Raw genomic sequence first — 17,561 nt, 5'->3', positions numbered from 1 at the left:
TAATCAATCCTCTGTCCATGCCAAGTTATTACTCTGAATTGTGTTGATCCAGATCTTGTGCAGACGTCTTTCGTGTAGCAGAAATGGAATTTATCCATCGATCAAGACAATTCTGACTAATACATTCAATCCAATGCACTCCATGGCTAAGTATACATAGACATACAATAAAATCACCAATGAAATAAACTGTCATTTTACAATGACAACAAAATTGTTATCTTATAGAATTTGATGTCTGTAGATCATATTACTTATGTTTATTCAGCACCTCATTTCTCAATTTTAAGTTTTTCAGAGTCTAAACATTAATTGTATTAATAGCAACTAGAAAATTTTAAAAATTCTGTAACATCATTAATGGGATCTCGTCCACGTGTGCCATCTCTAAAAGCATTAGATTAGAGAAAGTGGATTGCATAAGTGCCACTTATTAATGTCCCACTTTATTGAAGGTAGAAAGACTTTCAAATACTTATTTGATTTATTTTGATTTCAGAACATACTAATCCATACACTATTGAAATTTCTGTCACTTTACAATCCTAGCCTCAGGAAAGATGCAGAGGCATTAACAAGAGGAGATCTAAAGAATACACAATTACACCTGTGCAAGAGCAGTGGACCCAGCAGAAATTCAACCTTTTTTTAATATATTACAAAATTTATACCTTCTGGCAAAAAAAAAATCCTTTACAATCACATATAAGCAAATTTTCCACTGGGTCATAAGCAATTAAAGTCTATAAGGCCAATCGATTGAAAAAAAGTTCTATTTTATCATTTAGCTTCCCACCCAATTTTACATTTTGTATTAGTTCTCAGAGTGTATAGTTATAATTAACTTACAATTAATTATTTACAAGTCTACATAATTTGTGTTGTGGACTTTGACCTTACTGAAACAATATTTTCCACTCCAGAAAATAAAAATAATTTTAAGTTTTCCAGCATTGAAATTACTTCAACCTTCTTTGTCTCTACTTTGTGGGATGGCTGTGTATTTTGCTGTGGGCAAAGGATAAAACAAAAAAAAAACCCAGGATCAGGAGTAGGTTTATTGTCTTGAAAATGTGTCACAAAATGTGTTGTTTTGCAGAGTCATTGTTGTGCATTACAGGTGAAAAGAAATTCTATAAATTACATTTCCATAAATAAATTAGTGCAAAAGATGCAAATAAAAAGAGCGAGGTTGTTTCGGAAGGAGATGATGTAAAATTTTCCCTTCAAGTTACACATCTGAACATGTTGCTTAAAGACCTAATTTGGCAATATTCTCTAACAAGTAATATGAAGGTGACAAACAAGATTCAATGATGATTTGCCTGTGGACCATTTCCAAACAAATAACATTACATTGATAAAGGGAATCTTATTATGTCAATAGTGTTTTACTGAATAAATTTAAAATTGGAATGTAGAAATTGGCTGTAGTGTCCCTGATGATGGTCTGTGGACAAATCTTCTGGCGCTTGTAAATAATGGCTATAATCTACTCTAGAAAACACAGTTTCAGAACAAGGGTGTGTACTTTATTACTGACCAATAATTATTACATGTGCTTGCCACAAATAAAATTAATAACTTAACAAGATGTCTAAATACTCATTGTTTTCAATCTTTGAAATAAGGATTTGCAAATATTTTTTACAATTCTATTGAAGTTACAATCTCTGTTAATTGGCATTTTTAGAAGCTGAGACCATGTTTTACTTTCTGGTGCTTAGTTAGTTCTTATATTGAAGAATGCTGGCATCAGACTTAACTCACTGTCAACTTGTCTCTCCTGTAATAGCCATAGGCTCGGCCCTTACCTGTCGCTGTTGAGGGCGTCTGAGGTATTCACTGGGGACCGTAGGCCTCTTCCCATCGGCGCATGTACGAGGCCCTGCTCCATTTACGGAGCCAGAGCATGGTAGTGCATGTGCGTTTGGCTCGGCCCCAGCTGCATCATGGAGCATGGTGATGCATGCATGTTTGGCTTGATGCTGGGAGCACATCAGTTGGAGCCGGGGACAGCATACCACACAAAGGAGCATGCGCAGGGATTATGTGCATGGAATCAGAAGGAGGGTAAGTTAAGGGTTGACAATTTCTGTTGAATACTTTCAGAATCATTTAAGTATCTGTTGAACATCGTTTAGGTCTTGTTAACCTTTATATGAATATTTTGTTGTTAAGAATCTGCTACATAGTATATTAGAAAAAAAGTTTACAAATTTTGCATGTTACAATATAACTGAACTGGTATTGAAAATTATTGAAAATGCGTCGCAGACAAACACCTAATTTAGCCTCAAAGTGACTAGGCAAGTGCGTAGGAAGGAAGTCGCTGCATCTCCTTTGCAACAGTTTTTTTTGTACATCCAATTCTGGAATAAATTTATCTTTGACTTATTTCATCATTATCATTTCCCAATACCTATTTTCACATAAGAGCACATGAATTCAGCACAGGGGAAGGTCCCTAATGCCTTGAGCCTTCTCCTTCATGATAGATCTGACTACAATCTTAACTGTATCTCCTTGCACTGGCATTCAGTTTTCACCTACTTCTTATGAAAAATGTATCCAGTTCTTATTAAATATACAAAAACTCTACTTTCACCATCCTTTGAGGAATGGTTCCAAATACTCATGATCTTAAAGAAAGATAAAACCCACGTTATCTTAAATGCACAGCCCTTATTTTTTTAAAAAATGACGATGTCTAAATTCTCCCTCTCTGATTTACCCTGTCATGATACCTCAGAATTTTTCATGTTTCAATCAAATTGTGTTTCAAATCCCTCCCAATCTTCTAAACCTTGATTTGTAATAGATTTATTAAGGAATTTTTATCAGCCATGTATATATTATTGCAAAAAGGAATTTAAAAGCAGGAAATTCATAGATCTAGACAGAGATGGGACACAAATTTAAATATTATTATTGGGGTGAAAAATTTGTCAGAATATGTCTAGATATTATAACAGATACAATAAATGTTAGATATAGATTGGCTTAATTTTTTTTTACATCAACTCTATCTTACTCCACAAAAATTAAATAGATTGAAGTCAGATCTTTCAGATCAGTGTTTTAAATGTAGCCAAGTACTTTTTTTTCCAGTTAACTCTTGGAATAAATAAAGGTAGTGTAAAAATTTAACATTGCTGGAATGTAGTCAAAAGGGAATTAGCTCAAATTCTGTCATGATAGTTTGGCGATACAAACACATGTTTGAAAAAAAAAGAGCTAATAAAGTAGATTCAGTGTTTGTGACCATGCAGCATATAGGCTGTTAGTTGAAGTAAGACAAATGGAGAAACCAAACTGCTGAACCAGAAATGTGAACAGATGATACCTGGTCCACTGAATATTTACAGATTTTCTGATTTTATTTAATATTTCCAATACTTGCAGGTTTTTAAAAATATTTCATTCACATTAAAACTGTTGCAGTATTAATGTACTCGGTTGACAAGGAACAGGCATTAAATCCCAATAATATCTATACTTAAAAATTACCTTTCAAGCATAAACATTTAGATGCATTCAATTTAGTCTAGATTCCTCCACATGATGGTTGTAAATAGGCTGCTGATACGATTCAAATTGTCCTTGTCTATAAGGCTTTAGAACGAATATTTTAAAGTAAATTTTTAATTTAAAAAAAAGATTTAGACATACGACATGGTAACAGGCCATTCCAGCCCACAAGCTATGCTGCCCAAATACTCCAATTACCCTACAAACACTGTACATTTTTGAAGGATGGGAGGAAATGGGAGCACCTGGAGGACACCCATGCAAGCCACAGGGAGAATGTACAAACTTATTAGAGACAGTGTGGAATATGAACCCAGGTTGCCAGTACTGTAACAATGTGTGCTAACCATTACACTACCATGCCACTGTAACTGGTGGAGTTGAATTTGTTTCCCATGAACTTTTATTTATAATGATGGTTCATTTTAAATTATAACAAATTCAGTTTTAAAAGCAATATAAATTGCTTTTAACAATAACTGGCTTTTTGAATTTTACATTGAAATGTTTACCATTAATTTGAACATATTCCCTCTTTATATCCTGTTGCATTGCACAATATTCCTCAAGTGGAAGCCATACAAACAAGCAGGAAGGAAGCTACTCAGATTATCCTTGACCGTCTCAGTTCAAGCAGCCCTCCTCTTCGTAAATGCTGCAAGAACTTGATAGTTTTATGTTCTTCACTAAAAATATCAGGCTGAATGCAAATGCACTGCCACAGTGACCAGCAGTACCAAAATGGATGGACTGGTATTCAACCATATGGACAGGAGTTAAGTCCCAGATTGAAGGGCATCCACTGGCTTGTGATTTATTTCAAGAAACAGAATTCATCATTAGGCTTCATCACAGAATTTTATATGGACTGCAGGAGTAGGATCCAATTCTGTTGGGATTACCCAGGAATATCATGCGAAAGTTAGTGTCCAGGATTCTATGAACTTGGCACTGGAGCTGAAACTCCATCAATTTCATCTGGGATTCTAGGCCTGCAGATTAGGAGTGAAAATGCAAGGCAAGTTTTTTTTCCCTTTGATTATTTTGCTTTAGCTTACTGTTTTCTAAATTATTTCTAAGGTTTGTATGTGTATTCAATTAAATTATTCTTTTAAGAATGTTTTAAATATATTTTAGAATTTAATAGTTCTTAAATGTCAGAGACAACTAATGCCAGTGACAGCTGTCATGAGATACAAGCCACCTCCTCGTGTTTTTCCATCTGACAAAGGTTGTCAGTGTGCTCTGGGGTCAAAACACAGAAACACAGGCCTGAAACATCGATAATATACCTTTATCTCCTAAGGATGCTGTGAATCTGCCCAAGTTCTTCCAGCATTTCTGTGTTTTGTCCACCATCACGTCTGCAGACTTTTGTGCGAGTTCTAGGCTCCCAGTTATTATATTTACACCAATGACGCAGACATGCCTATGAGATTGGATCCTAGCATCTGGCCTTGATAACTGCTAACATGTGGGGACCATGGAGTGCAATTTCATCAGTAAGCCTACACTATCAATGAACTACCAATATGCCATGAATAATATTTTTTAAATAAATATGATTTATGTTTGCTTTACATGTTCCTGTGCTTCCCCTTGGTGAAAATATTCAAGCATGACACAAGGGGATAAAATATCCAGTGGACTATTTTTATATATACATTCAGAGCATACATTGCAAAATGGTTCACGACAGATCATGTTATTCACTTAAAAGAATTCAGTTTTATTGGATGAAATGCATGATTTTGCGGTGGAGTGGTATAGCAGAATATTTATTGCCAGTTTCCCATATCTACAGGAACAATATTCTGGTGTATTGTCCTGTCACTTCCCTCAGTCTATTACATCTCTTCTTCCCACTAAGTGTCCAGTTTTATTGATCCCATGAGTAAACTATTAACAAGGTGTATTTGTAAATTAAAGATGTTTTCAGAGATGTGACAAGTTATTTCTTACCTGTGCATGAGTTGCCTGTGACTAACACAAAATGCTGTTTGGTAGTCATGGGTCACACAGACCTTGTCTTGTCTGCATTTCACCTTCAGACATGGATCTTTTCTTGGATCCAGAGCTAAGGGTATAACATGGAAAATACATTCAAAATACATTCAAAATTTTCAGACTATTTCATTTTAAAACATATTTTTCAAATATTTACTGCGATACACTCCTACTTTTGCTGTATAAAATACAAAGGTACTGGATACCAGCACCTATGGGAATTGGTTGATTGCCAGATAAATGTATTTTCTGGTTGCTTGAGACTTTCTCTTACAATTCCTAACTAATACACCTGTATTAAGAATAAACAGTTGAAAAGAAAAAATCTATACTGAATTTACACTAAACTTGCATGAATATATAAACTTTAAGGCATTTTACTTTATTTTCAGTCATAGTCTTTGAAAACATTTGAAAACATGTTGCTGCATGTCCACCCCCAAAAGATGAACATAACATAAAAATAACAAAAAAACTGTAGATAATTTATCCCCCCTCCACTAAATTTACAGATAAATCCTCTGATCAAGGATATGGAAACACTTTACAAGAGTCATGAATCAGTTCTTCATCCTGGCGAAGCCATTGGTGTTTCACACAACTTTATTCAAACAGCTGCTATGAGCTGTTTGAGGTCACCTTTGTTGACCTCACCAAAGCCTTCGACACCGTGAGCAGGAAAGGGCTTTGGCAAATACTAGAGCGCATCGGATGTCCCCCAAAGTTCCTCAACATGATTATCCAACTGCACGAAAACCAACAAGGTCGGGTCAGATACAGCAATGAGCTCTCTGAACCCTTCTCCATTAACAATGGCGTGAAGCAAGGCTGTGTTCTGGCACCAACCCTCTTTTCAATCTTCTTCAGCATGATGCTGAACCAAGCCATGAAAGACCCCAACAATGAAGACGCTGTTTACATCCGGTACCGCACGGATGGCAGTCTCTTCAATCTGAGGCGCCTGCAAGCTCACACCAAGACACAAGAGAAACTTGTGCGTGAACTACTCTTTGCAGACGATGCCGCTTTAGTTGCCCATTCAGAGCCAGCTCTTCAGCGCTTGACGTCCTGCTTTGCGGAAACTGCCAAAATGTTTGGCCTGGAAGTCAGCCTGAAGAAAACTGAGGTCCTCCATCAGCCAGCTCCCCACCATGATTACCAGCCCCCCCACATCTCCATCGGGCACACAAAACTCAAAACGGTCAACCAGTTTACCTATCTCGGCTGCACCATTTCATCAGATGCAAGGATCGACAATGAGATAGACAACAGACTCGCCAAGGCAAATAGCGCCTTTGGAAGACTACACAAAAGAGTCTGGAAAAACAACCAACTGAAAAACCTCACAAAGATAAGCGTATACAGAGCCGTTGTCATACCCACACTCCTGTTCGGCTCCGAATCATGGGTCCTCTACCGGCACCACCTACGGCTCCTAGAACGCTTCCACCAGCGTTGTCTCCGCTCCATCCTCAACATCCATTGGAGCGCTTACATCCCTAACGTCGAAGTACTCGAGATGGCAGAGGTCGACAGCATCGAGTCCACGCTGCTGAAGATCCAGCTGCGCTGGATGGGTCACGTCTCCAGAATGGAGGACCATCGCCTTCCCAAGATCGTGTTATATGGCGAGCTCTCCACTGGCCACCGTGACAGAGGTGCACCAAAGAAAAGGTACAAGGACTGCCTAAAGAAATCTCTTGGTGCCTGCCACATTGACCACCGCCAGTGGGCTGATATCGCCTCAAACCGTGCATCTTGGCGCCTCACAGTTTGGCGGGCAGCAACCTCCTTTGAAGAAGACCGCAGAGCCTACCTCACTGACAAAAGGCAAAGGAGGAAAAACCCAACACCCAACCCCAACCCACCAATTTTCCCCTACAACCGCTGCAATCGTGTCTGCCTGTCCCGCATCGGACTTGTCAGCCACAAACGAGCCTGCAGCTGACGTGGACTTTTTACCCCCTCCATAAATCTTCGTCCGCGAAGCCAAGCCAAAGAAAAAAATTCAAACAGCTGCTATGAGCAAAGCACGGCCAAGGCACTCCGCTGGCTGAATATTTGCTCCAATCTTCACCAAATGTTTATGAATTATTCAGAGAACATTTAATTTTACAATTTTAAACTTACATATTTTTTACCTATATTATTATTATTATTTTCGCTACAAATACATAATCAAGCGCGATCTCCAGTCATTCCATGCCAATCATACTGACTGGGAAGGCTTCACAAAAAATTGTGAGCAAAAATTCCATGATTCGCAGTGGCACATCACAATGTGCCAACAACTACAAAAAGTTCTGTGAGGGCAGAAGAGCAACAAGGCACCGTGTTCATCTTCGCTCGCCAAGGGATGGGCCATGATGATGATATTATTATTATTCTTTAATTACATTTTAATATTTATTTTCCTCGATTTTGTTTGCCGGTTGCTTGAATTCTAGATATCAGGGGTTTTACTGTAGTACAATATTTTGATTTTACTGGTCTTCTTCAATGATGGCTAATAAAAATATGCACTTTAAATCTGTATTTAAATTGTAAATAGTCACCAGTGCATGTATTCTGAGTACAAATTGTTTCCCTAGACACTGCTTCATGTTTTCGTTTCAACACATCTGGATCTAAAAATGGCAAATGCGGGCACAAATTCACCAGGCACCATGAGCGGGAAGCTGTAAACCAGTTCGATCAATGATGTTCCCAGGTCTTCCTTAGGGGCTGTGTGGATGCTCTGTAGCACCTAGGGGAGTTCGTCTACCCTTGGAGGCGTATCATCAGGGCTGATTTCAGGTGTCTGTGGAAACATTCCACCTGGTCGTTTGATTATGGATGGCATTCAGTTCGTCCATTGGAGCTGGGTTCCAAAGAGCTGCACCAGATGGACCATAGAGTTGAGGTGAACCGCACCCCACTGTCTGCAGTGATGTGGGCAGGGAGCCTGAACCGCACCACCCAGGTTGCATTCAGAGTCTTGGTGCACATCTCCGCAGTTGTATCAATGATTGAGATGGCTTCCGACCATCTCATGAATCTGTCCACCATTGTAAATAGGTACCTGCTCCTCTTGAGACAGGCAGTGGGCCGACAATGTCCATGTGCTCGAACCTTCTATGCGGTGGCTGGAAAGGTTGCAGTGGTGCCCTTAGGCGGCTCTAGACTTTGGAGGCCTGGCAGTGTGTGCACATCCTGGCCCAGTTCCCAACCTGTATGTGCAGGCCATGCCACACAAACCGATCTGCGATCAGCTGGACAGTTAGCTGGATGGAAGGGTGGGCTAAACCACGTAAGGTATCGAAAACTCTGTGTTTCCAAGCAGCCGGGATGATGTGCCAGGGTTGCCGAGTTGACACGTCGCAATGGAGCTTGCTACCTCTGGGTCCAATGGATACGTCCTCGAGGTTGAGTCTGGTGACTGCAGTTTTTATGCAGGTATTTTGCTGTCCACCTGCTGTGCTTCTGCTAATGCTGTGTAGTCTACCCCTGGAGACAGAGTGTGTATCGACTGGATGGATGTCCGTGACAGTGCGTCGGCCACCATGTTGTTCTTCCCGGAGATATGCTTGATCATGGTGGTGAATTTGGATATGTATGACAAGTGGCACTGCTGGCGGGCTGACCATGGGTCGGACACTTTGGCAGTGAAGCAGCTGTAACCAAATTTTTAGGGGGTAGTTCTCGTGCCGTAGGTGCAGGTGGTGCTGCTGTGAGCAATGGTCGTGACCTTCTGGCTCAAGGGGTCGGGCGGGGGGGGAAGTAGGTGGATTTCCGCTCCCATATCTACCAGGAATCCACGTCCCAAGTGTGTGTCCCAGACATATAAGAGGCTATCATGGTGGCCAGCCACCATAGCCATCAGCGACGGCTGGCTCTTTCGTTTCCCTGGAACGAGCATAGCGGTCGGCATTGGTGGGCCCCAGATCCCCACTTTTCATGGTAAAAACACCAAGACTCTGAAATGGTGTCATCTCTCAGTGTAGGTGTTGCAGATTTTGCCTCTGGGACAGGATTTCAGCTGTATCACAGCATTGATTCCGATGCTGGCTCCATCATTTTGTTTGGTGTGCCATAGAATGTCTGCGCGAGCAGCCACCTAGTAGGAGGAGGATGCCTTCTGGCATCGGCTCCAAAAAGATGTGTCTGAAGAGCAGATGTGGCTTATGGCAATCTGCTAGTGCCAGCATGTCACTCATTAGGGCTGACGGTGTGCGATTGCCCAGGCCATCCATAAGTAGCAACTGCTCATCCTGTTCGCAGCGTGAGAGGCCGAGCGTGCCGACCAACAGATCCTTGAGTGCCTCATATCTGTCAGCCTCTGGGGTTAAAATCAAATGAGGGACTGGGTGGTCCAGAAAGCTGGCAGTTTAAGTGAAACTGTGTTCTGATGAGCTGAGTTGTTCACATTGTCCATGTCAATTGTATCGATTGTGTTTGGACCAAATACTGTTGGATCTTCAGGGTCACCAATGTGGCTGGTATGCCACTGCGAGCAAAAGAAACACTGAGTTGAGCAGAGCTTCAGTACAACTGATTTACTAATTCAAAAATCGCGCACTTAAGAGTCCCACGCTTCCCGGCGACCCTTGCGCCCTGTGGGGTGGAAATGATGAGTCCCCGTGGATGCCGCTGGCTGCGGACCCACTGATATCTGCTGGAGCCAGTTCGCTTGCCGCGTGGGTGAGCTGCCACATGATCTTCTTTCACTACCAAGCCCTCATCCACTGTTCATCCTATTTTCCTCTGCTTCCTACACAATGGCAGAATGAACTGAGGAGAGATTCTAGGTTTCATAAGCTAAAGACGTTTAACCAGTCAGCCCTGGGGAAAAAAAAATTGCCAACCTCTTGCACGTGCTCTACCAGCTGCCAGTCAAGGGCAAATTATCTTCTTGGGGGTTTTGCTGAACAATTATTCTCTATGTGGATTCTCCAATTACTCTTCTCACCCAACCTCCCAAAAGCACTAAATTATATAAAAATATAAATCTTTGATTGATATTTGCAGTAGTTTATTTTCCCATACTTATTATTCCATTGGGAGATCCATATATCTTAAAGTTATTGCAGCCAAAGCGCTGTCCTGGATTCTGATTCATTAACAGAACATAGCACTTCAGGGCTGTTTATATTGCTGCAAATTTGCAAATAGTCTTTGACTTACCACAGATGACTTGCTGTCGTATCTATTATACTTTACATCACAAGTAAAAAAAAAGATGACATGGGTGGCCTTGTTACAGAACCTGTATCTCCACCATAAAGATTGCTGAAGCCTGCAGGCTTAATTTTGTCACTTGTCAGCCTTTTTAAATTGCAGAAGTCAAGGCAAAAGCTGAAGGTCAAACATCAGGATACAATCAGTTGGGAAAAACAAAAAAGGCTAATAATGAAGTAAATACTGGATGATACAAAGTTTCAGTTTAAAAACAAAGTTAAACAAAAAATTAAAGTTTTAAAGAAAGGAAAAGCTGAGGTTTGAGTGCAGTGAGCTCCACTTAATTGGGGAAGAGTTTAATGAGAATGGAGTCTTCATGGAGGCAAAAGAAAGAGTGTGTAAGACATTTAGTTGGAGTTTAGGGCAAGCATGATCATAATATCCCCATCAGAATAAACCGGAGGGAAGGAAGCAGTACCAACAATATCAGTCTTTTCAATGAAATAAAGAGAAGTAGCTGTGGAAAAGAGAGGGGGAAGGAAGTGGCCGTGGAAAAGAGAGGGGGAAAGAAGTGGCCGTGGAAAAGAGGGGGAAGGAAGTGGCAGTGAAAAAAAGAGGGAGAAGAAAGCGGCAGTGGAAAAGAGAGGGAGAAGGAAGTGGCAGTGGAAAAGAGAGGGGGAAGGAAGTGGCAGGTATAATCATAACAGTTAAAAAAGTGTTGCGCAGAAACATGCATCTCAAATGTTTAAAAGGGATATGCATGCAAATTGGACCAACTCAGAAGGGAAACTTGGGCAGCATAGAGGAGATGAGCTGAAGGGATTGTTGCAAGCATTTCCTGTTGAAGAATGTAAGAGAAATATCAGAGGAGTTTTTCCCAAGCAAAAAAGTATTATCAAATAGACTTATCCTGGACTTTTGTGGGAAGCAAGACATACAACATGGTAACAGGCCCTTTTGGCCCATGAGCCTATACAACCCAATTACACCCAATTGACCTACATCCCCTGTATGATTTTGAACGTTGGGAGAAATCCGGAGGAAACGCACGCAAATACGGGGAGAGCATACAAACTCTTTATAGATGGCGCTGGATTCAAACCCAACTCGCTAGTATGGTAGCAACTTTGCACTAATGGCTCTGTTTGAGTTCAGTATAATTTTGGCATATAAGGTACTGCTTTAACTGCCTATATCTTTTCTGTAAAAACTACCATAGCTTCTTCAATGTACTGTCAACTATAAAAAAAAATTCAGTAATTCTTTAGAAGTCAGTGTAAAGGTTAAAACCTTGTGTTTTTGATTTGTAGATAATTTTGTGCCTGTCACTTTAAGGAAAATTGTTATTACGACTATGATGTCATATGTCGTAATAGCCGAGCGGACCAGGAACTTGCTTTCATTCTTTGAAGAACGGTGACAGAGTTGTAAGCTCTCGAGATACTTTTCTTTGAATTCATCTTATTTTGTTTATTTCTTTTATATCTGTTTAAAGTTGAATATCGTTATTATACAGTATGATTTGTTACTCATCGTTATGGAAATCTTAATGCGAAGTTATGCAAAATGTTTATCTATTTTTATCAATGATTTAAAGCTGTTTACAGCTGCAACTATGAAGTTTGATTTATTAAATTAATAAGATAGTAATTCAAAATATTGATACTTATGTTTCTTTGCAGATGACACATTTTGAAATTGGGAAATACTACAACTTGGAAAGTATTGTCTATAGTTAGAGGAGAAAATTATATCAAAACTGTTGGCATATGACAGATAGTGGGAGATAAGAGTCGACCACTGGATTCTGTATCACTTGATTTTTAAGTGCTGTGCAATCCAAAAATTGGCTTTATATGGAATAACACACATCAAATTGTTTTGGTCATGAAAATGAACAAGATCATTTTCAGGCATGACCCACTTTCATGCTCCTGATCTTTTCCCTACATCAGGTGTGTATCTGCGCACTTTATTATTCACACAAAGCCCATTTTCACCCCTCTGACTTCCACGTTATGATTGTCATGGAGCAATATCAGTATGAACAGAAGCTTTCCTCAGTATTTAAAAGGAACAGCTGCTGACATCAAGACAACTGACTAGGGAGTTTCACAACTCACAAAAGGCTGTTCAGACACCTTCCAATGTCCATAGACATGATTAGATCAACAGTGAATGTCATTCATAATATTCAATTTCATTTGTGAATTCCCAGCAAAATAAATGCATGAGTAAAAACATTAAAGTTTGCAGATGCCAGCGATTGTCAAAACACAATGCTGGAGAAATTCAGCCAGTCAAACAATGTACTTTATATAGCAAAGATGAAGATACATAATCAATGATTCGGGCTTGAACTCTTCATCAAGGTGTGAGCAAAATGTAGACAGGCACCCAAAAAAAAGTGGGTGGGGAGGTGCAGGGGGAGGAGCACAGTCCCACAGGCAAGAGATATTAGGTGAATAAGGGAGGGAGGGCTCACCAGCAAGCAGGAGGAGGAGGGGATGGCTCTGTCAATGGAGAGGTAAGGGGGTAGATAGCTGAAGGAAAGAAAACAAAGGGAAGGGCTAGCAGAAACCGGAGAAGTTGATGTTACTACTGTCCAATTGGAGAGTGCCAATTTACTGGTGTCCTGGGTTTGATAGTACATGAGATCATGGATGGACATGACAGCATGGGAGTGGGCCGCTGAATTGAAATGGTAGGCCACTGGGAAATTCCTGTCATTGACGTGGTCAGAGAGAAGGCGGTCAGAGAGAAGGTGCTCAGCAAAGAAATCTCCTAGTCTGTGTCCAGACTCTCTGATGTAGAGAAAGCAACAACAGGAACACTGGATGCAGTAGATAAATCCCTCAGATTCACAAATGTTGCTTCACTTGAATGGTGGTGAGGGAGGAGGTGTGGGTGCATCTGTGGCCCCTCTTGTATCCCCAGGGGAAGGTGCTAAGGGGGCAATTAGTTGGACGAGGGAGTCACGGAGGGACATTCAGCAGGGCAGGCAGCAAATGTCAATTCAGGTTTAAAACCCTTCAAAAGGGGAAAGAGAAAGAACAAGTTATTTTAGGTTGCCTCTCTGCACTTAAATCTCATTTATATTCTCCCTTTCCTAGTTCTGATCAAGAGTCTTTGAACTGAAACATTAACTGTGCTGCCTGATCTAACACATTAGCAACCTATAAATACTGACCAAAATAATCCAAAACCTTCCCTACCTCATAACCATGTCTTTCATCCACTTGCATGTCTAAGAGTCTCATAAATGCCCCCATTGTTCCAGCCTATAACTTCACACCTTGCAATGCAATCCAGGCACCCATAACTCTCTGTGTAAAAAAACTTAGCCTGATGTCTTCCCTAAATTTTCCTCCCTTCACTTTGTACAGATACCCTCTGGTGTTTGCTGCTAATCTTATAGATCTCTGTTAAGTCACTTCTCATCCTTCACTCCAAAGAGAAAACTTCAGATTGTTCTTACAGCAGATTTTCTTGCTTTGCTAACCTTGCCTCATAAAAAATTTATTTTCCAATCCAGGCAACATAGAACCATAGAGCATTACAGCACAGAAACAGGCCCCCTTGGCCCCTCTAGTCTGCGCCAAAAACATAACAAACAAACAGACAAACGATGCAATGCAATAAAAGTATATTATCCATACAAAAAATTATATTTGGAACTCGGGTGAATTCTCGGTAAATCTCCTCTGCACCTCTCCATAGCTTCCACACCTTTCCTGTAATGAGGTGACCAGAACTGAACACAATATTCTAAGTGTGGTCTCATCAGAGATTTATAGAGCTACAGCATTACCTCAAGACCCCTGAACTCAATCCATGACTAATGAAAAACAGCTACCATAGGCCTTCTTAACTGTCTTATCAATTGTGCAGAAACCTTGAGAGATCTATGGATTTGGACCCCAAGGTTTCTCTGTTCTTCAACATTGTGTAATGAACTGGGATTCACTAGAAGTGTGCTGTACTAACGACTGGTCCTGCCTCCTGGCTCCTCCCCCGGAGGCTCTTATATAACCCTGGTTTCTCGCCTAAACCCAGAACCCCTCTGAAACCTGTTCATGAACCTTACCTGTGTTGTAAGCTAATAAAAGTGTTAGTTCTCCCTCGAGTCGAGTGTTGGCTTTTATTTACGCTACACATTGTTAGGTGTCAGTCCATTAATCCTGTACTCTGCCTTCAAGTATGACCTTCCAAGATATGGGCTGAATGGTTAGTGTAGTGGTTAGAGCAACACTGTTACAGGGCCAGTGATCGGGACTGGGGTTTGAATCCCACCCTGTTGTACGGTGTTATATGTTCTCCACTTGTCTGCATGGGTTTTCCCTGGGGGCTCTGGATTCCTCCCACATTCCAAGGAGGTTGTAGGTCAATTGAGCGTAATTGGGAAGTATAGGCTCGTGGGCTAAAATCACCTATTAATCTGCTATATATCTAAAAAAAATTTAAATTTACATTTCTTTATTTAGCTAGAATTCCAAAACTTAGTGATAAGGATCAACCAAAACCAAAAGAAAGTCACATTTTCATGGCAAGGATCCACTTAAAGATTGGCTTCGACTTTGTCAATGTACAGCAGTCGTTTGCAACTAATTAATCATTTATAAGCTTTCATTCCATGCTGTAATTATAAGAAAACATATAGTTTAACAAAGAGTCATTAATATACCCCAATTGTTCTGGAAAGTCTTATTATGTCCTGATGATTATGGTATTATCTAGCTTTTTCAGTACAGAAAGTGTCAGAGAATTTAATCTTCAATTTTTATTTAACAATGCCATTAATTCCTGATAACAGCTGGTTTACTTGTTTCCCCAAAGAAAATGATTTAGTTGCACTGCCTAATTCTATTTATAGGTAAGGAAGGAAAAAAATAATATGAATTAGTAATTCATACCAGCATCATCAGCACAAAATAAACACCTCAGAAAACAATTGAAAACAACCTGTAGGAGGATCACAGTGGGTTGAATAGCATCAGTGGGAGAAAAACAATTGTTATCATTTTGGGTTAGAACCCTTCATCAAAACTTCTGATTGTTCTTACAGCAGATTGTTTTTTGCTCCAGGTTCCAGCATCTGCAGTCTTCAGTGTGGCTCCAGCTCAGAAAATTAGCTTGAATATGGTATGTGTGGAAGTTAATTCAGGGTGGTTTGAGAACAGATTTTGTGGTTGAATGGTTTTTCCATAGGAAATTAATGTTTAAATAAATCCTTGCAGATGTTGGAAATCTGAAATAAAAACTGAAAATGCTGGAGAGACTCAGCAAGTCAGGCAGAGTCTGTGGAAAGAGAAACATGTAATGTTTCAGTCTGAGATCCTTCATCCTTGAGGTGCACCACAAGATTGGTGCTAGGACCCCTATACGCTGTATACATTGTATATGTTAATGATTTGGACATGGGTATAGGAGGTAAGGTTTATAAGTTTGCAGATGACATAAAAATTGATGAAGTTGGTCAGATCAGATACTATTTATTGGCATGTAATAAAACAGAAATATATTATACAAAATCATCTTTAGTCTGCCTCTGCCACAGATAGACAAAGATTTGCCATTAGTGTTAGCCGGCAACCCTTACAGTTAAAGAAAGAGCACCAAAAGAGAGTTCCTGCAGAGTCATTGAGTGTCCATGGATTTACCTCCTGTGTTCCTGCAGTCTCATAGGACTCCAGTTCAGTTCATTGGCAACCTGAGCCCAGATCCAAAGCTCCGACATGATGAGAAAGTCTTCAGCACCCATGGCCCTTCGGGAGTCCTTCTTGCCCTCAGCACCCTCTTGAATCCCAGTTCCAATACCTGGTCCTTATGAGCCAGCCTCCAGCAGCTTGCAGCCTGGTGAGTCCTTTGACTTCAAGTCGTCAGCATTCTACTGCCTGTGTGTGCCCTTGCTGGTTTGGGTCATCTCCTCTGCTTCTTCTCAATGAGGGATTGTTCTCCCCATTACTGTTGCCTTGCATCAGTCTGCTGGTTCCTCTGAGACTGCATCCCCTCTTGGTTGATGCTGAACACAGGCTCAGCCATCTTGGGGTCAGACACCGTGGTCACAGAAGTTTAAATTAAAAAAACCATCAGCTCTTTTAACAGGCTGTTTAAATCCTGTATGGAGCTGCTGGCAGTAGGACTGGGTGGTAGGAGCCTTCTGTGCAAGCTTCCTGCTCTGTCCCTGTGCGCATCAGCAGCGTGGACATTTTTATTATTTTAAATCAGCTGCAGAACAATATTGATCAGCTGTAAATTAGGCAAAGCAGTGACAGATGGAACTTAATCTTGATAGATGCAAGGTTATGCATTTTGGGAGGTCTAATGAAGGGTGGGGCTGCAGTCAAGTTGAGGAATGGTGGGACCTCGATATACAAACACACAGGTTCCTGAAGGAGGCAGGATGGTGAAGAACACAAACCAGTGCTTGTCTTCATTAGCTGGATACTAGCATCTAAAAGCATGGAGGTCAGAGTACAACTTTATAAAACTTTGGTCAGATGACAGCTGGAATATTGTGTGCAACTCTAGTCACCAAATAACAGGACTAAGACTGTTGCCAAATTAAAAAATAGAGAGAGAGAGCAACAAGAGAAGCAAAGGGATGAGGTGGAGGAAGTGGTCTGCATTTTATCTGGATGTGACTTGTGAGGACATGCCACTTTTCCCTATATTATTTGGGAAATCTCAGTCTTGGAAGGCCTTTCCTTCTGGCTTGCATCTTACTGCCCATGAATTGTGCTCTAATTTTGGTGAATGCAAGCTTGTAACTGATGGGGGTGGGGAGGAATAGCCATAGTGTGTACAGCTGTTCAGGAGGTGGGACTTTAAAGGTTGACTTCCTTCTCTGGTTTCTGTTGAGACCT

At 40.6% G+C, this 17,561-nt stretch overlaps 1 protein-coding gene across 1 annotated transcript in view; it reads right to left on the bottom strand.

The window, feature by feature from the left end:
* Window positions 1-17,561, bottom strand: part of spock1 (SPARC (osteonectin), cwcv and kazal like domains proteoglycan 1) — a 289,966-nt gene that overhangs the window by 99,153 nt on the left and 173,252 nt on the right. The window contains exon 3 of the mRNA XM_069898490.1: window positions 5,494-5,608. Coding sequence (XP_069754591.1) covers window positions 5,494-5,608 — 115 coding nt within the window. The remainder of the gene's footprint in view (window positions 1-5,493; window positions 5,609-17,561) is intronic.

This window comes from Narcine bancroftii, chromosome 9, assembly GCF_036971445.1.
Source record: "Narcine bancroftii isolate sNarBan1 chromosome 9, sNarBan1.hap1, whole genome shotgun sequence".
NCBI lineage: Eukaryota > Metazoa > Chordata > Chondrichthyes > Torpediniformes > Narcinidae > Narcine > Narcine bancroftii.
Note: the sequence above shows the minus strand (reverse complement) of the source record. Positions and strands in the feature narration are given on the sequence as shown.